A 23,501-nucleotide genomic window follows, 5' to 3' on the forward strand; every position below is an offset into this window, starting at 1 on the left:
AATGCACAGCTGAGACCACATTTTGAGTGATTGAACAATGTGAGTGCATGTTTTGCACATTAGCAAATAAGGATATTAATGTCCGTATTGTTTTGTGTTTTTATATCCTACAGTGATATCGAGAAAATGTTGCATTCTGACATTTAAGATGTACCAGTTCTGCAAACAAAAGCTTGTTAAGAGGTTTACATCCTCCATATGCAGCAAAACATGAATTCAGCCCCTGTGTGACTACTGATGGAGTTAGCAAAGTTGTTACTCTGCTTACTGAATCAACAGAAGCATACTCTTACCATGACAAGTTCTTCAGAAAAAAAAAGATGATTTGTTTTATCAAAAATTCCTTTTATCAAGATGAAGATCGCAAAAGAGATTGGATTTGTATAACGAACTCCAAACTTTTCAAACCAACTACTTATGACAAAGAAATGTGACCTGCTACAACAAAATGATCCTAAAGTCGCTGACGGGCAAGCCAATCATGGCCCAGAAAAATGCTATTTTTAGGCCTTTCCTTTGATCTTTTAGCTTCGAAATTTCGACAGATGATAGAAGATACATTAGACTACAAAATAATGTTAAAAACAGAAATCCAAATGTTTTGACAGATTTTGGTGATCTGACTTCAAACTCGATTTTCTCGGCTCACCTGTCAGCGACTTTAGGATCCTTTTGTTGTATCGGGTCACAAATATATTTGTTGTACCAGGATTTGTATCAGGGTTGCAAAGGAGATGAGATTCAAAGAACTTTCCAACATTTTTGAACAACTTTTTCATAGTGATGAGATTTCGTCGTCTCGGCGTTCGTCTTCTCTGCTATGCAAGTGCGTTGTTACATGAGATAGCAGGTCATGTGACACTGGCTGCATGTTTTAAGAAAATCTCAGGAACCCACACGTCCTGTCTCTCACCTTTTACCTCTCACACCCTGATGCCTGTAGGCTGGCTGGCCTGTCAGTCAAAAATCTTTTAACCTGTTAAAGACTAGTCCTGATTATACTCGAGCATGTGTCTATGTGTTATAGCAAAATCAGTTCATTCTCAAGGGATTAAGCAGACATCACTATTCAGTTCTGTCAGGGGTCATTGACTTTGTTTTTGTCAAAGTTCTTCTGTTCTTTCTTTATCTGTTTTTGTTTCAGTAGGGTAGCTCTGTCAGTGGCTAAAAACACTATTTTTTTTTCTCAGAGGCCCTACATAGATTTAAGATGACAAGATATTACTGGTACTTCTTTTGTAATTTCTTTGATTCTGTCCTCCCAACACTTTCTTGGTTCTGAGGACCGTTTCTTTTTGGGCTTCCAATCTTACATTATCTTGGTGTCTCTTGTGTCTGGCATCCACAGTACGTGCCCAGTGTACACCATAATGTATTTAGCGAGTATGTTTCACAAATCAAAGACTTCAAAAACAGCAGTCTCTTGAGCACAATAGTTCAATTTGCCATCAAGAAGTGACATAGTGATTTTCACCTTGGGGACGATGTGCATTGCATCTTTTGTATTAATTGGGAAGCAGCATTTTGGCATGGTGCAAATATCAGTTGACTTGCGAAATAATAAAAAACTGAATCACAGTAGATACAGCCCACTCCGGATATGACGGAGTCTTCAGGACCGGCAATTTTGTTTCGTTTTATCAAAATTTCCTTATAGTCGAACAAATAAAGTATATATAAGGATACATAGATAATAATTTTCGGACCTGAATTTTTACTTCGTTGTAACAAAATTTTATTATAGCTTTGTACGTTATAACTGGAGTGCACTGTATATGGCATATACAGGATATGGTAGTCACAGTGTACAGTGGACTCCGGTTATAACAAAGTCCTCAGGACCCGCAGTATCCTTTCGTCATATCAAAATTTCATTATAAACTAACAAATAAACAATGAAAATACATTGAGTGGACAATGTATCGACCTGAATTTTTACTTCGTTGTAACTGGAATTTTGTTATAACCATGTTCGTTATAACCGGAGTGCACTGTAAATTTAGAATTGGGTCCTGAGGGCACTGTTTTCTGTTTGTGGAAGACATACTGATACCTTGCCTATCAAACTAGCATATAAGATGTAAAGGGTATTCTGTTCTCCAGTGACAGTTTACATATTACAATTTACGATTTACAATTATTGTGCATTGGGAAGTTCTGTCTTCATTCTGTTCAATGGGATGTTTTGCAATCTTCAGTTTCTTTTAGATTTGTGTTTTTTTAACCTTTGTTCATTTTCACTATTTTTTTTTTTTTTTAGATATCAGTAGCACAATTTCTCGCCTCATTATTACGTGGTTGTAGCCAAATTGTTATTTTTTTTTTTCATAAGACCAGTAATAAAACGTCTCCCATTGTGACCTGAAGAGAAAGTTCTTGATGAAATTATGGGTGGTCCAGTTAATTCACTGCTCGTTGAGGTACATACAGAAGCCACAAATTGCACTGATCAAAGTGTACGCCCATTGGTAATGGTTGACTCCATTCGAAATTCTGTTGCAGTGTGTATACAGTGTACTTTCTAAGAGATCAGTGATAGAACTGTACACAGTTTGTTACGGGAATGCTTGAATATATCTGAACCGGACCAGCCTTCCCACTCCATGGTATCCACATGCTGTACATACAGGGTCTTTAAAATGGTAAATATGTGGTTCACCGTGGTATCCAAAAGGCACTGCATCCAAAGTCTGCCTTTATCATGAGACCATGAGTGTGATTTTAAATGCACATGGATTTTGCCAAAGTTTCTTAAAATTGTTTTCTTTGTTGAATTTGCTTAAGACATATCAAGGATTGTGTTGTTTTCATCCAACATATGCCGTGGAGGCTGTGCAGTCAGTCCGCAGCACGTATGCTAATGAGCCGATCCGGCAAGATTTATTCAGCACTCTCGTTGACGATCTTTGCGTTCGAAAGGTGTCTCGTCGTGCGAGATTTTGCGAGACTTTGATAGGGCTATGGTTTTCACAGTGTAGCGACTTATACATACATTCGTCATGGCTACAAGTCACGGTAAATTGTTTTCCAGACTTTGATCTTTATTTTAATACTAAATTTGCCTATAACATCGGATCTTATCATGACTATATAATCAGTTGAATTTGCGTAAATTTTACCTGCTTTTCACGGAAGATTTTGTCATCTAAAGTTCTTTTTTGGTTCCTGACCGGATTAAGAAACTGTTGTTTCTGATTTTGGCTTTTTCGTAGAGAGGAAACTTAGATACTCATCATATATTGGAGTCAAGGAGACGCAAGCATGATTTATACTAGTTTTTCCGTTTTGAAATGTCTGTACAATTCACTCCTAAGCCAGAAGTATGCTCCGCACAAAGTGTACAGTGGTGCGAAAGAGCTCTCTCATTGGACAGTGCGTGCGTTCAGCGCTTGAACTACACGCGTGCCAAGAAACCGCAAGTGGCATGAAACCGTTATGTAGCAGCGTAATGACGTAATGCAAGCGCTGAGTGCAGGCGCTGTCCAATGAGAGAGCTTACTCTTGAGATTGCACGGTTTCAAGCTGATCAGCACTGACATCGATGTATATTTTACTGGTTCCTGACCGGATTAAGGATCAAATTGTCAAGATATTTACATGGATACAAAGATTAGGAGATGGACTACCAAATAGAGCATTTTCATTGAGACGCAAGGTGAATTTGGTATTTTTTTGACGTCTTGAAAGTGTACTGCACGAATTACTTTTTTCATCATTTTTCATGCTCAAATTACGCTATGATATTTTTCATTTACAATAATTTGAGTAACATGTGACGATAGTTTACATATTTTACTTCTGGAGTCTCCGAAAGAGACTACATTGAGAGACCCGCTTTGCGCACGCGCAGTCATATCGCTTTTCTACGCACGAGTATTCGAACGCAGTTCCCTTATCGCAGTCGAAAATTCTGATCTTTTTTCGCATTTCGCGGTACTAACGGTTCTAGAAACCAGCAGTTAGTGGAATTTAGATTCCGCTATCTTCCTATATCGTACAACGATTATTCGGTGCTTAGCAAGGCGGCAAGCACAGCCTTTTCTAGCGGCCTCATTCCACGAAAGTCACGCGGTGGCTACGGTGATGGAGGTACAACAGCCCCAAGAACAGCTGCATCATCCGGCTAAGCCCGGCGCAGTGGCAAACACCAACGTTGTTTGCGAAGAACGTTCCCCTCCGACAGGCAAACAAGTCAAGCCGAAAAAGAAACTAGTTAAGTCGGTCACGGTTTCCGGTACTAACATGGCGGGTAAAGTGCCGCAAGCGAAGCAGGGCCCAAAGACGGCCGAAAAATCCTCGGATGTCGAGGACAGACTATCGAGACTGGAAAGTCTTCTGAGTAAAGTGGTCGACGCGCTGCCCAGTGTAAACTCCACGCCGCCGAAACCGGCATCGCGCCATTTTGTGGCGTACGATGAGGCGCACAGCGCCGGACAGTGTGAAATTCCTATGGAAACTGATTTTCAACAGTGCGGGGAGCCGCACGTGCGTGACACGGGCGAAGCCAACAGAGAAGAAGGCGAATTTGCGTCAGACGCGGCAGACGTGCTAGAAATCCCCGTTCTCGCAGCAAAATTTGCCAAGCCGGGTGATACAGGGCTACCGGTAGACGAGGACTTAGCCAGCTCTACTACTTACCTCATAAGCCACCCTCTAGAAGAAAAAGTGTTGGAAGAGACGGCTTCTAAGTATCCAGCCCCGAGCAACTGTGTTTACCTCGCTACACCGAAGGTGAACGGCCCGATCTGGGATAATCTACCGCAACACACACGCAGTAGAGATGCCAAGTTACAGCGTGTGCAGAAGTCGCTGACGAAGGGCCTGAGCGCGCTAATACAGTCCTTCCCATCACCTCGGCTGACCGACACACAGCAGGACGCATTGGCGTTGCTGTGCAATGCCAATTTTGAACTCAATTCGTTGAGGAAAGAACTTATCAAGCCGGACATGGCAGCCACTTACTCTCATCTTTGCAAACCTTCCACTCCCGTCACTAAATTCCTATTCGGGGATGAATTGGGAAAGAGAATGAAAGACCTCAAAGAGGAGCAGAAAGCTGCATCAGGGGTGATGAGAAACCCAATTTCGCGGCCACAGTCTAGTACGTACCACCCGTACAGGGGAGCAGCTTTCTCCAAGCGACAATACAGAAGTGCTGGCTGGACTGCAAGTTCAGCTGCCTCAACACACAGACCAACAGCCGGCGGTAGTAGCAGGCCTTTTTTAGGTCAGCGCCCACAGTGGGGTCACAGCAAGCAGCCACCACCCCGCACAGCGAGCCGCCCCCCACAACAGGCTCCACAGCACAGGCCTCCAATGCAGCGCAAGAAATAACTACCAGCATACCCAAAGAGGTAGGTAGTTTCGATTCACATCATAATCATACCTGCATTCCCCAATGTATTTGTACGTGTGTGCAATGTATTCCAAAGAAAGCTCCAGTGGCAGTCGGAGGTCGAGTGAGGCTTTTTTACAGGCGATGGTGCCAAATCACAGCTGATCCATTTATTTTGGCAGCAATCAGGGGTTACAAAATTGAATTTGAAGAAGCATGTATGCCCCCTAGGAGGGATAAGCCCTTCATTCAATACAAACCAAACCAGCACAATTCAGCTTGTATTGACAGAGAGATCGCAAGCTTACTGACTAAGAATGTTATCGAAGAATGTGGTCATGAAGAAGGAGAATTTCTCTCAAACATTTTCACACGACCCAAGAAAAATGGGGGTGTTCGACTAATACTTGATTTGACAGATTTGAACAAGTGTGTGAGCGTACAACACTTCAAAATGGATAACATTCATACAGCTGCCCTTTTAATCTCCCCAGGAGATTTCCTAGCCTCAGTCGACCTCCGAGATGCTTACTACTCCATTCCAATTGACACTGAACACAGAAAATTCTTGAAATTTCCATGGCAAGGGAAATTTTACAGGTTCAAAGTCCTACCAAATGGGCTCAGCACAGCGCCCAGACTTTTCACCAAGCTCATGAAACCTGTTTTCGCTACACTGAGAGAAATGGGGCACATAGTATTAGGCTACCTTGATGATACTCTCATTATCGGAGAGTCAATAGAACAAACAAAGGAGGCTGTACGTGCAACCACAAATCTCCTGTCTGAGCTAGGTTTCGTAGTCCATGAGGAGAAATCTATGCTAGAACCCCAACAAGAGCTCACATTCCTAGGGTTTAAGCTGCACACTGGTGATATGACTATCTCCTTGCCAGAAGAGAAAATGCAGGACATTATCACAGTCTGTTCAGACTTGCTTGACAATACTAGACCCACAATCAGGCAGGTGTCACATGTTATCGGGAAGATAATAGCTACTTTCCCTGGAGTCCAACATGGCCCTCTTTTCTACAGATGCTTAGAACGTGACAGAATTGCCGCCCTTAAAGCTAACAAAGGCCATTTTGACAGACCTATGAAGCTGTCATTAGAAGGGAAAGAAGAGCTCAAATGGTGGATTAATCATGTCTTTGAGGAGTGTGCACCAATTAAGCGTAACAGACCTACACTTGAGCTGCGTACAGACGCTAGTGGGCTTGGTTGGGGAGCCACAAATCTGTCCATTGAAACAGGAGGCAGATGGAACGATCTTGAAATGGAAAGAGCTAGAAAGAATGATATCAATTACCTGGAGACATTGGCAGCCGGGTTTGGACTGAAGTCCTTTTGCTCTTCTTTACATGATGTTCATGTCCTCCTTAGGTCAGACAACACAACAGCAGTTGCTTATTTGAATAACATGGGGGGTATTAAGTCCAAGGACTGTGACAGTGCAGCTAGAGACATCTGGAGGTGGTGCATGGAACGTAATATTTGGGTTACTGCAGCACACCTTCCAGGGAGTGAGAACACTGAGGCAGACAGCAGGTCTAGAAAGTTCAGTGACCGAAATGAATGGATGCTTAACAAGCAAGCCTTTAACAAACTAGTTTCAGTTTTTGGGCTTCCAGACATTGATCTCTTTGCGTCCAGACTAAACAACCAACTTGAGAGATATGTCACTTGGTTGCCAGATCCAAATGCAGAAGCCGTAGATGCATTTACGTTGGATTGGGGAGAATTCAAATTCTATGCCTTTCCCCCATTCTGTCTCATCCCAAGATGTCTTCAAAAAATTAGAACAGATAGAGCTGAAGGCATAATGGTAGTGCCAAATTGGCCCACACAGGCATGGTTTCCTAAGCTGAAAAGGATGTTAAAGGGTGAAGCAGTGCTAATTACAAGGAGTAGGAACCTATTAACGCAACCTGTTACGCATGAACCACATCCCTTGTATGATCGAATTGATCTTCTCTGTTGCAGGTTATGCGGCAGCCCTTCGAAAGGACAGGACTAAAGAAGGAAATTGTGGACATTTTGGCCGCTTCTTGGAGAGCCTCTACCCAGAAGCAATATTGTGTGTACATAAAGAAGTGGAAAGACTTTTGCAAGAGTAAGAAGAAAAGCCATCTTCACTCTAGTGTTCAGTTTGTTTTAGAATTTCTTAGTGAGCTTTTTCATGTAGGAGGTCTTGGATACAATGCACTCAACACAGCAAGAAGTGCGCTCGCATCATTCCTAGTTCTTGAGGATGGTGCCTCTACAGTTGGGAACAACATTTTGATATCAAGATTTATGAAGGGAGTTTTCCATCTCCGAACCCCAAGACCTCGCTATGTAGATACTTGGGATGTAAATATTGTGTTTTGCTATCTCAGAAAGCTGTCACCGGCAAATGCACTGAGCCTACAAGATCTCACCAAAAAGCTATGCATGCTCATGGCTCTCATCTCAACACAGAGAGCACAGTCGTTGCAGCTCCTGAATTTGGACAACATGATACTCAAGGGATCATCAGTTACATTTCATTTCAGCGAGCTACTGAAACAAAATAGGCCTGGAAACGCTGGCTACACACTGAGCATGAGAGCCTACCCTCCAGATCGTCGATTGTGCGTTGTCAACTACATCAAAGCCTACATACGGAGGACTGAGGAAATTCGAGGCCAAGAGCGTCGGCTCTTTATTAGTTTTCGCAGACCCCATGCGAAAGTTACGTCACAAACCATCTCCAGGTGGATCAAAGATGTTATGACAGCGGCAGGAATCGACACTTCAAAATATAAGGCTCACTCAACAAGAGCAGCTGCGACGTCAGCTGCACACAGAGCAGACTTGCCAGTTTCGTTTATCCTTGAGAAGGCAGGCTGGACGAATGAAAAGACTTTCAGAAAGTACTACAGAAAACCTTTGCTGGATGGGAGCAAGTGTCTTTCAACTGCTCTACTAAAATGACCAGGCAAGGTAAACAATTTACCGTTTTGGTAAATGACAATTCATAGTCATTTCTGTTATATTTCTTACAAATATGGCTACTGGGCTTCAAAATCTCAATGTAGTCTCTTTCGGAGACTCCAGAAGTAAAATAGAAAGATTAAATGAGAACTTACCTGTTTGAAATTTGATCTTTATTTTACGAGGGAGTTGTAGGAAGAGAATACATTCCCTCCTCTCCCTCCCAAAGTTTCAAACGTGAAGCTAAGTTCTCCATAATCTTTCAAATATCCAGCAGCCACATTTGATGCTTCGAAAAATGACTGCGCGTGCGCAAAGCGGGTCTCTCAATGTATTCTCTTCCTACAACTCCCTCGTAAAATAAAGATCAAATTTCAAACAGGTAAGTTCTCATTTAATCTTTCTATTTTCCTTGAATTTGATACCAAATTTGTGAACATAAGGTGTATTTTTGTAGCCGAAAGCCCAAGGACAAAATCCCCTTACGCAGCTCATTACGTATGCAAGCCTAAAGCGGGCTTGCATACGAGTTGAATAAATACGAGCGAATTATCGGGTGCTGCGGACTGACTGTGTGGTGAATCTCAAACCAAGTGAGAAGGAAACATGGTTGATGAACTGTCAACCCTCATGCAGATGATCTGATGAGAAGTATAATACAACTGACATCATCATCATGTGACCCAAACTGAGACATCTACCAGAAGTGCTAAGTAGACATTGTTTTGAATGATTCGCTGCCATTCATTGGTCAATTTTTTTCTTGTCTTTCTTTTTTTTTTTCATATTGTTCAAATTTACCTTTAACTTCCAAAGAGGTGACCAGTGTTTATTTGTGTGCATGTGTGTTGGCTTGTGTGTGTGTGTGTTTGTGTGTGTGAGAGAGAGAGAGAGAGAGAGAGAGAGTGTGTGTGTGTGTGTGCTAGAAGGGGAATCACGGCAGCAATAAATAGGACAGCACATAATTTCGGGTGCTGTTCGTTATTCCAAAGGTTCGATATTCCGAAGGTTTGTTATTCCGAAGGTTCGTTAATCCGAAACACGCAAATTCCCTATACCTGGAGGTTCGTTAATCCGAAAATGAAAAAGGGTTTGTTAATCCGAACATTTGTGGCGTTATTCCGAATGTTCGTTATTCCGAAGATTTGTTCATCCGAAAATGAAATTCGGAAAAACGAACCTTCGGAATAAGGAATCTTTGGACTGAAGAGCCTTCGGAATAACGAACCTTCGGAATAACAAGCTGTAACCCATAATTTCAGTATGAAATAAAGTCTCCAACAGGGCATACATATTGTGTTGCGGACTGAATCTCTAATTTCCAACAAGAATGAAATACTGTTCTTGAAAATCAAATAAAGTCTCTAGTATGAGAAAATGTAGATGTGACATCATTTACTGTGATGTTTGATTTATTTGTGTGCTTTAATGTGTCTCACATGCCATGCAGATTGGAAGCTTGTTGGGAAGTGGAGTTGAGAAATTTGGTGAAGCCAATGAGAAGCAAAAAGCTGTATAATCTGTCGTTCAGTCGGAATGCCCTTTTTACACTCATTTGATCATTGAAGTAGTGGTCCTTCATGAATAGCAAACAGACTTTGCTGTTGAGAGTCGGTAAAGAGAGAGTTGGTAGCTTGAGAGAGAAGAAAGGGGGCTGGAAGACATAAGAAAACAGCATGGAAGAACGCATGTACTGCATTTTATGACAAAGAGTTTGTTAGTGCCATTTTGATTATCTCTGTTAATCATCTTATGCCATGCTCTAGCTCTCACAAGGGCACAATAAAAAGAACAGAAAATTAGAAGACTAAAAGCTAACCTGCCTGGGGTGCTAAAGAATTGTGAGACATCAGAAGCAGGCGGATCCAGGAATTCCATAAAGGGTGGGGGGGGGGGGGGGCACCTTTACAAAATTGAAGGGGGTGTACGTGCCCCCTTTTTTTCTTTATATTTCTTTTGTTTTAACAAAAAATTAAAGGACAAGTCCACCTTTATAGACATGTTGGTTGAGTGAATGCAGCAATATTACTAGAACACATCAGTGACAGGAAAATCGGACAATCCGTTCAAAAGTCATGAATTTTTGAAGTTTCTGCTCAGTCACGGCTGGATGAAAAGACTACTACAGCTTGTGATGTCACGCGAGTACAACGATATAAAGAAAATTCAACGTACAATGTATTTCCATTTTTCTTGCATAACAAAAGAACACTTGACTTCTCTCTTTCAGAAGGCAGGGGGAAAAATATTACCCTTAACATACATCAGTATCAAGTAGAAGAGATGTGCACTTTATTCAAAAAGTAAAGTTTTGTGAAATTCTCTTTTTATTTTCCTTATACCGTTATACGCATGTGACATCATACACTGTAGTAGTCTTCTCATCCAGCAGTGACTATGCAGATACTTAAAAAAATCATAACTGTTGAATGGATTGTCCGATTTTCCTAAAACTTTCATAGATGTGTTCTATTAAATTGCTGCATTCTCTCAAACCTTATGTACATTTATATGAAGGTGGACTTGTCCTTTAAAGGGGCACGTGCCTTACTGTGCTCCCCCTCCTGAATCCACCACTGGACACTAATAGATACACAGTAGGCCTACACATGTTTGTGTTTGAAGAAGGCACTAATGAGCATTGGTATAGATATATGGCATAGATATATGGCATATCCAGTCATACTCGGGTCTGGAACATACGATATTTGTTAACTGCATGCCTTCATGCGTATTTTTTAATCGGAGAAAACTGTACCCCGAGAGTGGCATCCGACGGTGTACTTCACCGACAGAGAACAAAAGGTGGCGCTATTATAATTAATTCCAGAATCCACTGTGCATTTCCACAGGTTCTTCTTCCTCTTCCTCTCCCTCCTCCTCCTCCTCCTCCTCCTCCTCCTCTTCTTCTTCTCCTTCTTCTTCTTCTTCTTCTTCTTCTTCTTCTTCTTCTTCTTCTTCTCTTTCTACTCCTCCTTTATGATGTTGATAATGACAAGAACATTGATAACGGCTACTACAACGATGAATGTATTTCTACACAGACATTGCACATAAGCTTTATTAATGATCTCCAAATGTGTAGCGTCGACAATGTGTACTATGGAGAAAACGCATCGGCGATAAAATTAAATGCTTTTCATCACACGTGGACAACTGACGTAGCTGTAAATTATTTCCCTGCTGTTTGTTTCATGTATTATGCAATGCTTTGTGCGAACGAAATAAATGAACCCAACACAAAAAGCCCCACCCGCAGTGCAATACACATTCTGGGTCTCTAATTTCCATCAACAGTAATTGAGTGCTCGAAAAATACACATATCATTATGTATAAGTCTGCACATGTCACTAAGCACCATTGCGATTATGATTATTATTGCATCAACACTCAGTCTGTCCCGATGCAAATGAAACAACAGTATAGTCATGAATTTACACATTTTCCTGCCAGTCATAATTGCTGGGTTATTTCAACGCATCAAAATGTTCGTGTTTAGATTTCTAGTCAGAAAAGAAACAGAAAAGAATAGATAAACTTGGAATCAATATCACCGTCTCGTTTAGGTCCAATTTAGATGAATTTCTACAGTGTTATTTGTTGGTTTATTAAGTCTTCTTTAGTCATTCAAACAGGCTAAAAAGTGGTGAGGAATCGCGTTTGAGATAAGCCCATATCCCAGAAAAATTAATTACAGTAATTTAATCAACAAGTTTGGCGGGGACGTCAAAAGTAAAGAATGAATACCATCATGAGGGAATGATTCACAAGTCTTGAAACTATAAAAAAAAAACAAAAAAAAAAACAACAAAAAACAAAGGCATAGGTGCCTAAGACAAATAAACTGACATAATAGACAACTCCCCTTTCCTTAGGGCTTTTCTAGTATGACCCAAATACAGAAGTCAGATTAACGTGACTATACGGAACCGCTGTCGAATACCTTATCAAACGGTCCCAGCGAGGCAGGTGACGCCATGATAGTAGGCCCTATATATCACTATCACCATACGTTTGCTGAGGAAAATCACTTAAAAAAAAAATCAGCCACAATTAGCCTTTCATTAGTTTAGTTTACATTATATAAACCTATCATTACTTTCCCCGCAAATGGATGAAATACTATCCAGTGCACGAGCTGCCTGAACTACACCAGCAGACCGACATAATCATAATTATTCAGGTGTATGCGGTGACACAAATAATAAAATGATGCAGTATTAGTTGAACTATCGTCGATGCTGACTATAGAGACGCTTGACGGATGATTGACGCGAACGCGCCGGAAACTCACTCAGAAAGTCGCGCGATTTGCAGACGCAAAACGGAAATCAATCAATCAATCAATCAATCAATCAATCAATCAATCAATCAATCAATCAATCAATCAGTCAATCAATCCAAAAAAACAAACAAACAACAACAACCAGGCTTTAGTGCTTAAAAAATACTTCTAAAATGTGAATGGGGGGGGGGGGGGAGAACCAAGCATGAAAAATGTTAATCAGTTTAATCAACTGTTAAATAAACACAATGTCCTTGTGAAGTTCTATAGTTTTGTTAATAACCGCCTCTAAATTAACCGTCACCGTGACGGCTTCTTGAGAAAGTTAGTGACATCTTTTTATGTTCGCGGCTTTGATGAAAAATTGTTGTTTTTACGGTATATAATGTTCGCGGATTTAATGAGAAATTTTTGTTTTTACGGTATGCCGGGTCTGTTGCGAGTGATCGTAAAAAGTCTAAACACAAAAAAGTTCTCATTAAATTTTGTTGTTTTTACGGTATATTCCCTAAAAACAATACACCATAAAAACAAAGATTTATCATAAACGCCGCGAACAAAGATGTCACTGTGTTTTGTGATAAAACTGAACTACACTTTTTGTATGTATCAAAATGTGGTGCTCTCGACTCTACGAAGCCAGTACGATCGGAACCGAAGTACATCACCGTTGTACGCGTGCCGCTGGATAGGTGTATCGCTGGTTGTGATCCTATGGAGTTTGTAGAGGAATGATACGTGCTGCAAGCGCTGTGCACGCGTACACCCGGTACCCACACGTGTGATAGTACTCGTACATTATTATACACAGGTTAGACGTGTGGAAGAGACGTAGAGATCTTTTTGGCCATATCACACACACAAGTGCATTGTACTGCTGTGCGAAACGGAGTAACGGCCAGCACGAACTCTTTGGACATAGTTTTTCTGAAAGATAATGGTATTATGGCGGAAGAGGCGGCAGACCCGGTCGTGCGGGTATTGGAAAGTTTGAGGATTAACATTGGTAAGTATCGACTGTCAGTGCTATGTGTTCGAAATTTCGGTACTAAATGACAATGTTTTTGGCCAGGTACGAGAGAGTCGGTGGTCGTAACTTGCGCAGTTCTCGCGGCCAGCCCTTCCCCTCTACAGTAGAGTTGTTTTCCGCTACGCAAAGTGAGTTCAAGAGTTCCCGACATTTCTTCCACGGTGATTGAGTTTTGCTTGTTTGTCAACACTGACATCATCTCGCCTGGTCATGATTTGGGCTGGGCCGTTCGGCCATTGATCATGCTCTGTCGCAGCTATCTAGGGGGAAAACAACGACAAACAATCTACGAAGAAATTGAAACTTCTGTACCTTCTTGCCTTTGCCTACCAATATACAGTAGTCAGTACAGGGGTCCGGGGTCTTTTATACTGCATACAGTAGGCCTAAATTTACTTTAACCGTTACTCTATTCCAGGCACTTGTATTGTTAGTAATACAGTTTACACTGCACTGGTAAAGTACACCTTTCCATGACCCAACTAGAGTAAGATGGATCATTTAGACTGCAATGCCTAGCTAGTTGAATCTGTACAGATTGTAGAAACCTAGTACATTGTAACACTGATAGGCAAGAGCTTTGGTACCGGTATGCAGGGGCGGATCCAGGAATTCTGTGAAGAGGGGGTGCCTTTTAAGGGGGGGGGCACTCACATCCCCTAATTGTTACAATTTTATTCTTTTGTTTCAATGAAAAATAAAGGGGGGCGGGGGAATGCGCCTGGTCTCTCCCCTCTGGATCCACCACTGGGTATATGCCCGTTATGTGGTAAGAAACCCAAACTAAAGATTGACTGTGACACATAAAAATTAGGCACCCTCAATGCAAAGCTTGCTTTAGTGTGTTCCTGAAGTTAAGGTAAGGACAAGCAAGCAAGAAAAATGATTATAGTCAGAGCTCGCAATGGTCACTCAATGGATGTTTACATCTTGTCCTATCTATATCTGTATATGTGACCCGCTACAACAAAATGATCCTAAAGTCGGGCGAGGTCGATTATTTGAAAATTGCATGATATAATCCCCTAATCTTTCTGCTTTAAATTGATATATAACACATTTTATAAAAATAATCGGCTGCGTAGATATTGATGTTTAAAAGAGAGCATGTCGAGACGTCTGGAAAAGCACTGTTTCGAGAAAAGCGCCCTAAAAGTCTTCCTTTCGACGCTATCACGATCAAGGGACACGCAAGTCAGTTTTCACCACTTGACAACAGAAGGTAAGCCCTAGCAACCACCGAAGAGTTCATTCAAGCACATCAGCGTCGGCGGTCTCCTCACCAACCAATCAGTGACCAGGATGTGAGAAGCGCTGAACATAGCGCACCCCGCCCGCACGTGCACCAGTCGACTGGGCAGTGTGCGAGCTTCACGCTTCGCTTAGCAGCAAGCAGCAAACTGACCAATGAGATTACTCTGGTCGTTGTTATGGGCGGAACCTATCTGTGGCGCTCAATCCAAATTTTCGAACCAGTTTCTGCTTCGTTGAAACGCCAAAAAACATGGCTCAGAAAAACGCTATTTTTTTAATTTTTCCTTCGATCATTTTACTTCAAAATTTCGACAGATGATAGAAGACATGTTAGACTTCAATAATATATCAAAATCAGAAAATCGTAAGTTTTAACCAATTTTAATGCTCTGACTTCAAAATTGATTTTCATGGCTTCGACAGTGCGCGACTTTAGGACCTTTTTGTTGTAGCAGGTCACATATATGTATACGCAATGTGTAGGCACAGGATGAGAAAGTACAAAAAACTGTAGTTTTCAGGATGAGAAAGTGAGTGGACAGAAAGAGTTCCATATATCCCCTCATTTTTTATTGATCTCTGTTTTATTGCTCTAATTTAACCCCCAAACCAACCTAAACCCTATGTAGAAGCAAAGATCAGTTGGCAGTTATCGTCAGGGATATGTTTTGCAGAGACTTTGTGTACATTGTGTATGTCTGGCTTCGCGGAATCTCTCTCCTATAGACTGAATGCTCTCACACCTGATACTACTGGATGGGGATGCTCGAGCACAGAAACCACTTTGCCGGGAATCCGTTGATTACCAAAGAGTATAGAAGTGCACGCGGTGCATGTGCTTCAATACTCATTGGTTATAGCCGTGTGCTGAGCGGGTAGCTGTGTCTTTTTCCATGAAAATTCCTCCCAAATCTTTGATATTTCAAACAGAATACCGCACTGTATTTATGAGATATTTTACTATTTACAGAAGTTTAAATTTGCTGATTTGTTCTAGGACTTTGAATTAAAGGACAAGTTCACTTTCATTAACATAAGGATTGAGAGAATGCAGCAATATTAGTAGAACACATCAGTGAAAGTTTGAGGAAAATTGGACAATCGATGCAAAAGTTATGAATTTTTAAAACTTTTGTGTTGGAACCGCTGGATGAGGAGACTACTAAGACTCGTGATGTAATATGAGTACAACAGTATAAAGAAAATGTAAAGAAAATTCAACATATTTTCACTTTGTTCGCATAATAAAAGAGCACTTGACTTGCCTCTTTCTAAAGGCAATGGGAGTAACATTACCCATAACATATATGTTACTGACATATATATGTCAGTAACGAGTCAAGAGAATGTGTGCTTTTTTCAAAAGATGAAATTTTGTGAAATTCTCTTTATATTTTCCTTATTGTTGTACGCATGTGACGTCATACACTGCAGTACATGTAGTCTTCTCATCCAGCGGTGACTGCACAAAAACTTCAAAAATTCATTACTTTTGAAGGGATTGTCCGATTTTCCTCAAACTTTCAATGATGTGTTCTACTAATATTGCTACTTTCTCTCAATCCTTATTTTAATGAAAGTGAACTTGTCCTTTAAACATAATCGAGGAGGGTGAGGTATACTGTACATGTACCTCACCCTTTAAGGGTCAGTGGCTAGGCATCCCCCCACAGCGATGTACAATGTACAGTATGTACACTGTACATCACAGGCTTCTATCTGTGTATCTGTGGGGGGGGGGGGGGGGGAGCCCTAAACCCTACTGTAGCTCTACATACAGTAATCCATTCTCATTACCATAGCAGGACATTAGAGTTTTGTACCGGGGGCTACTGGGGTCAGTGCACCGGAGGACACTGCCTTAGCTACATCAGGGTCCTCATGCCCTAAGATTATGAACACGCTCTCAGGATCTAGATATGTATACTAAACTGATCACCAAAATATCTCAACAATTGTAAATTCAGCAATATTTTAAAACTCACACCTGTATTTAATGTGATGTGTCCTATTAGTTAAAGATCATGATGTAAACACAGAATGAAAATGGTATTATCCCATATAAATTATTACATGCTTTACTCTCATTAGTCACATTACTTAGTTTGTAGTATAGTTGTTAAGTTTATTGTATATACTCATGGTTTATCCTACCAGTACCATTATTTTTGTTTGTTTGTTTGTTTGTTTGTTCGTTTTTTTTTCAGTTAGAAGGTGGGTGAGGGATCGGAGTACAAAACATTGTGTATGGCAGGGAATAATTTTCCTGATATCAGATGGCATTTTGCTATGCATTTTTATAGCACTGCTACATGTAAACAAACTTCCTTTTGAATAGCAGTGTTCTTCCATTTAAAAGTGTACAGGATCAAGCTGAATCAGCTGAAATTGCTACTCAAATTTGATTTTGAGAATCATTCCCTGTATGGAACTCTATCTGAGAGAACAACTTATTAAAACTCAGACATTTTGTTCAGGAAGAGAACTCATGAAAGGGGACACATTTAATTTCATCTTGGCACATTTTTAAAGACAATAAAAAAAAAAAGCAACTTGGCAACTGTTAGGAATTTTTCTTCTGGCCTTCCCATCCTCAGCATGATACACTGTACTGTGAAATGAGATTGAACAAGTCACTGTCTTGCTGCACAATCGAACTGCCATACATTTATGTACTTAACGTGAATAGGGGAATGTGATCTTAGTTCACTGTGTGGAATAGATAATAAGAAGGGCCAAAAGATATCAATGAATAGTAGGTATCTTCATGGCATGGCCACCCACTAGCAGTGGCAGTCTAGCGGACCCACTCTGCTGAAGTGTCATCTCACAAGTAGTACTCGACTGTGTACTTGAGTGCTGGGCTGTACATGTATGTGATTCATAAGCAACGCTTTCCCAGAAATTTCTAGTTACTTGATGCAATGTAGAAGTACCTCTGTCTTCGCTTCACGCTACTAAAGCTTTGTAAAGTAAGTATGTAATTTTTAATTCTTTTGTAGGGATTCTTCTTTTTTTTTTTTTGCAAGAGGAAGGGTATCTACTGGAGAGAAAGAAGGACCTCTGTGTTTGAATCACCTGGGTGCTTGTGTGTGTTAGGTCAAAAGGCATAGATTAAGACTACATATTTGTAAGTAATGTACAACATTTGTAAATTATGTGGAAACGTTTTCCATACTGATTTTTTTTTTTTTTTTTTGTGTAGGTCAATTGTAGTGAACTTCATTGCTTTCATAATTATGGGGAATGTTTCTGTACATAAAGTATAAAAAACTCCCGTCTCCACTAGTGCAACTTTAACTTTCAGCTTTATACTGCTCCCCCCCCCCCCGATTGTCACTATTTGCCTTCCATACACTCTCCCTTTGGATGTCGCTTCCCTCCTCAACTTTTCCCTTTCCTAGGCTCTTCTTTTGCAAAGCAACTATCCCTACACTGACTACATACAGTCTATGGTGCTACTGCAAACCTTTCTCCCTCATTTACAACTGTACTTCACCATGCAAACCTTCAAGCAACACATTTCCCCTAATAGTTGCATCATCTTTCCTGCTAGGTCAGTTGATTGCAGGTATTTCTACAACAAAAGAAATATCAAGTTTGCAGCAGTAATGGTGTACATAAATGTATATTTTGTGCTCTTCATTTTATCTGCACACACTCACACACACTTTTTTTTTGTTTTTCAATGATATTTTATTGATTTCATTCAAATTAATCATAAATCAACCCATTCTGGGTGTAACATGAACATAAGAACGGTACAAATGCCATTCAAAAGACAAATCCATTACCAACTTATACTGCCTATCATCTCCCTTCAAACATAACAACTCGATTATAAATCAATCCTATTAACTGACCATTTCTTCACGAGAAAGTATTGACATGTACAAAAAAAATGTATATACACACACACACACACACACACACACACACACACACACACACATATCATGCACTTGAATAAACAAACCAGACAGCTATGTCACTATGTTTACCCTTTATGTTCCCAGGAACTACATTACTCTCTGATTCTCTTCATCAGTATTCAGGGGGTGTTTCATCGAGTTAGTCAGCACTGACAAGTTGTCAGTCTCTGACAATCACCATAGTAACAGTCAGTGACCAGAGCATCTCATCCAATCAAAACCAAAGATTTTGCTGAAATTGTCAGCGCTGACAACTTGTCAAGCGCTGACTAACTTGATGAAACACCCCCCAGAAGTCTATCATAACTTGACCTAGTGTAGTAGTTGTAAAGTCAGCGAGCCCATTCAGGTGTAGCAACGTACAGTACCGTAGTCCAACAGGAAAGCCATCCTAACACAGTAGAGATTTGGGGGATTACATGAAGGTAATCTCTTTTCATTGACAGTTAGTTTCTAGACATACATGTATGTGCCAGTTGATGAAGGAAGCACTCCAGCATGTGCGCCAATTGCCAAGCAGAGCACATTAACCCGTTGAAGACGAGTCGCGGGTATACTTGGGCAGGTGTCTATGGGAAATGCATGTTGTAGCAAAGTCAGCCTGTCCTCAGTGGGTTAAGCCTAGGGTTGAGATTATCTTTGACACCCGGGATGTGGGCAGGAGTACTTGGTGTGTGCTTTTTACTGAATGATGAAGGTTAAGGTAACACATTTTTTTTTTCTCTCTCTCAGTAGAAATGCATCAAATGGGGAGTGGATGATGCAAGGTAGTGTGAGTAATTCCGTCGTCCCTGAGGTAATGCATGATACAATTTTCAGTAGAAACAGAGCTGGTTTTGAAATTCGCGGTCTGCTGGAAGTCTCAAATTCTTACCAAAAGAGTCCACGCATCACTCAAGTGATCATCACAGCGACCTTATCAGTTAAATTGAATATAATATGTGACTTCTTGTTTCACTGCATTTGTAAGTTCCCTCACTTTACTGTGCATTGGTAAAACCGGTTTGGGTAATAGTAGAATATGAGGTGATGCAGATGACAAATTCGGCGGCATGGCATTTGCTCCTGAGACAATTGCTCCGGTGTTATTTTCTCCAAGGACTTATGGTTAGGGTTAGGGTTGGTGATATAGGGTTTGGTACTTTTAGGTTTAGTTTGATGTGAGGATTATGATTAAGTGGAGTCAAAAGGGGCCTGAGCTTTCGATCCTAGCAGAATCTTCGTCAGAGGCAAAATGACAAACAAGCAGGGAAAGGGATTATGGTTAAGGTGTTATGGTTAACACCTTATGATTAAGGGATTATGGTTAAGGTGAGGGTTATGTTTTTGGGTAGCATTATGTTTGGCTTAGCGTGCAGAATTTTTATGGGAGCAATTGTCACAGGAGCAAATGTCATGGAACAAACATAGAACAAATTCACATCAATGTGAGGTACAATATGATGTGTAAATGATTGAGAGACAGTGTGTTTAAGGTCATTTTGGAAACAAAATGAATTCTCATGAATGCTGAAACTGAAGGTTGATGAGATAGTTGATAAATAGTTACATTATGGGGCAAATGAAAATTGGATTAGGACATAAAGTTGTACAAAGAGTGTATTTGCAATGACAGAATTAGGCAGCAGTAATATGGAAATATCTCAATACCCGCACTTCGAGCCTGTGAATCATAATTAGGACTGTCATGATCACCTCCCCTGTGTAGATGCTATGAAACTCGTGAGCAGTCATCAGTTAATTGGAAATGATCACGTGACTTTATAGAGGGAGGCTATACAGCCATTATGGTGCTGCTGTTGCTGTTTTTTTTTCTTGTTTTTTTTTTTACATCCACCGCATACAATAGAGACAGCCACAAGTGCTGTGTGATGATGGCCGTAATAGAATAGTCCATGCTTTCACAAGACATTCTTAAAGGTACAATTTGTACTGTTAGCATTATTTCCAGTTTGAGAACTCTTTATCTGTGTGGTCTTTTGCTTGCTGCAGGAGTTTCTACATGTAGTAATATTATCCAATAGAAAGTATGCAGCTATGAAAGAAGTATGGTTTAATAGGTATTTTAATTCGTAATTCTCCGTACGGCATAATATGAGATCCCGCTCGCGCATGCGCCAACAATTAATAGGTATTTAGAATTATAAATGCTGCAAGAAAAAAAAAATGAATGACCTTATTAAGCGTACATGTATTAAAGTACTCACTATTTTCCATTGATTGTGTTAGAATAATCCAGTCAGTTAATAGTTTGTTGGCATGGTGATATTTTTACATGGATATATCTCTGATAGTGACAGTTCAATCCTTTTAAGTAGGGATTGTAGAACTCATGTGTGCTGAAGCATTTTTTAAATAAAATTATTATGCAATGAATATGATTGTAATACACGTTTAGTCCACGAGTTCAATAATTTCTTGAATTGACCCTCCAGAAAACAGTGCAATTAATCAGAGATGGTGTTTAACAGGCATTGAGAAATGGATTTGACCAGTATTAGGATTTTAGAAAGGGAAATACATTGTACAATGTAGTGGTAACAGTAGTTCAGAGAGTTTAGTTTCCTACCAGTAAAATAATATGCATTGATCATTGCATTCATTGTATATTAACATGTGACATACCAGTACTTGGGATGTGCTACATACTCAGTAGGCCTATTGCATGCTATGAAAACATTATTGTTTAAATAAAATATTATTACTGCAAAATTCATGGCTAATGTATAAAATGCTTAGGACCTGTGGAGAGGTATACAGTACAATGTACATGTTAAATGTAAGTTACATACCTGAGCACACAACATGTAGGTCTAGTAACATATGAATAAATTTCCACAGCTGAACACCTTCAAATATGACAAAGGTTTTATCAAGGTTCAATCAAACTTGTACATGAGTGGCAACACGTAAAATGTAGGTGAAGATGCTCACAAGCATGCACCATAATTTTTTATAATTTTTTTTTTGGGGGGGGGGGGGGAGGGTGGGGGGGGGGGAAGGAGAGGGTGATCTCAACAGCCAGTGCTGGCATACTTCCACCAGAACACATTGCTTTGAATTAAATAACCTTGTGTGAGACCGGAATTTTATTCTCTCTGACATGCTGTTGATACAGGAAGTGCGATGGCACACTCCGGCTAGAGTTCACGCCTGCTCATCTTGACCCCACGTTATGGTTTTCGCTATTGACAAAAACCACTCATAAATCACACAATAAACCTTGCCCTATTGTGTGCAATGAAGTGTTATTGCAAACTCTCATTTTCTCTTGCTTCTATTAAATATGAAGTGCATACTGTACAGAACTGTAAAGTAGGGATACCCTTATACCGCTGTTTTTATCTGCACGAAAGAGGGATACATTTTCTTAGCATGAAAACAAACAAACGCAGTACATGTAGTTTAAAATTCTTCCAAATTTGGCCTAAAGTAAAACAGATAAAGAAGAAATTAATGTAATACTATTGTATGTGGAATTTCAATGAAGTTTCATATGTTGTCATGAAACTGATATTTCAACGACTTTGATAGCAACCTCATACGTCCTACACTGTGTATGCAAATTACATACAATGTACAAGTACACTGAATGAGATTATAATGTTTAGACAGTCTCCTAAGTCTCCCATTATACATGTAAAACTATACACAAATTATGTGGATTTTTTTTAGACGCGATCAAGAAGAAGAAGAAAAAAAAAACCAAACATATCCTTCACATCAATTTTTTGTTGTGTCGTAATAACCTAGCAGTGATCAAATTCTTTAGTTATGAAAGGATTGTAATTGCTCTACTATCAAAATTAACAATTTAACAATTAAAAATCTATGATACTTTTACGCACAAACTAAAGGAAGAGTTGTACAGTACAACTGATACCAACACCGCTGCAGCCAATACCACTGTGGCACATTTAAAATACTGTATGTGAAACATTGAAATTCCACAGCTTACACTGTACATAAGTCATATTTCAATGAACCTTCCTGCCATAGTGTACAGTGTTTATCTCATTTTATTACCTGATACATATGATAGTTGGTCAATTTGAACACAGTGTAGATTACTTTACACTTTTTATGATTTTGCTGCTACAGGCTTCCTTTTTTTTATCATTTGAAAAAAAAATGAATGGGTATATTTGATTGGGATTTTTTGTTTTAATATTTTAACCGTTTTCATGAACTCCTTTCATAGGGGTGTCATAATCCAATCCAATTTTAGGCAGGACAAGTCATGGGCAAGTTTGTTTGTTTGTTTGTTTGTGTTTGTTTGTGTTTGTTTGTGTTTGTTTGTGTTTGTTTGTGTGTGTGTGTGTGTGTGTGTGTGTGTGTTTTTTGGGGGTCATCAGTAGTGAAGCTTTGCAGTGCCAGAGGCAATGTTAGGTGTCATGAATATCCCGATCTATTGCAGAGTGACAAGCAGGCAATAAACTTGTAGGCTACCTAGCTGTGAAGTCTCCGTGCTGTGTGCAGGTGAATCCCAAAGATCTCTTGTCATCCAGAGTCTGGCGGTAAAGAAAGCCGGACCGGAAGCTTCCTTGAAATCAAATCCTGCTCATCTCCACTGCGCCTCCGAATTGGATTCCACAGCCCTTTCACATTCGGCCAAAGGCACAAGGTGGAGGTGCGAAGTGCCTTGTATCACTCCGGAACTCCGGAATATCTTTGTGGCTTTCGACTTCTGCATATATTTTTTTTTTTTT

At 40.2% G+C, this 23,501-nt stretch overlaps 3 protein-coding genes across 3 annotated transcripts in view; all 3 read left to right on the forward strand.

Annotated features, from left to right (window-relative positions):
• The first annotated feature begins 566 nt into the window (after positions 1–566).
• On the forward strand, positions 567–7,445 carry LOC140244230 (uncharacterized). The gene is made up of 2 exons (XM_072323865.1): positions 567–5,354; positions 7,319–7,445. The coding sequence occupies exon 1, from the start codon at positions 4,084–4,086 to the stop codon at positions 5,332–5,334; it is 1,251 nt and encodes a 416-aa protein (XP_072179966.1). The 5' UTR covers positions 567–4,083; the 3' UTR covers positions 5,335–5,354; positions 7,319–7,445.
• Positions 7,191–8,370, forward strand: LOC140244231 (uncharacterized). Its single transcript, XM_072323866.1, has one exon. It carries the CDS (start codon positions 7,322–7,324, stop codon positions 8,288–8,290), a length of 969 nt encoding a protein of 322 aa, XP_072179967.1. The 5' UTR covers positions 7,191–7,321; the 3' UTR covers positions 8,291–8,370.
• A 5,097-nt stretch (positions 8,371–13,467) lies between these two features.
• Positions 13,468–23,501, forward strand: part of LOC140244195 (ras GTPase-activating protein 3-like) — a 142,104-nt gene continuing 132,070 nt past the window's right edge. Inside the window, exon 1 of the mRNA XM_072323828.1 lies at positions 13,468–13,582. Within this exon, the coding sequence (XP_072179929.1) occupies positions 13,522–13,582 (61 nt within the window). The 5' untranslated portion in view covers positions 13,468–13,521. The remainder of the gene's footprint in view (positions 13,583–23,501) is intronic.

The sequence above is a fragment of the Diadema setosum genome, chromosome 21, assembly GCF_964275005.1.
Source record: "Diadema setosum chromosome 21, eeDiaSeto1, whole genome shotgun sequence".
Lineage (NCBI taxonomy): Eukaryota > Metazoa > Echinodermata > Echinoidea > Diadematoida > Diadematidae > Diadema > Diadema setosum.

Bases quoted from the DNA above. Each gene is read 5' to 3' on its own strand.
- LOC140244231 (XM_072323866.1), top strand. From the start codon at position 7,322: ATGCGGCAGCCCTTCGAAAGGACAGGACTAAAGAAGGAAATTGTGGAC.
- LOC140244230 (XM_072323865.1), top strand. From the start codon at position 4,084: ATGGAGGTACAACAGCCCCAAGAACAGCTGCATCATCCGGCTAAGCCC.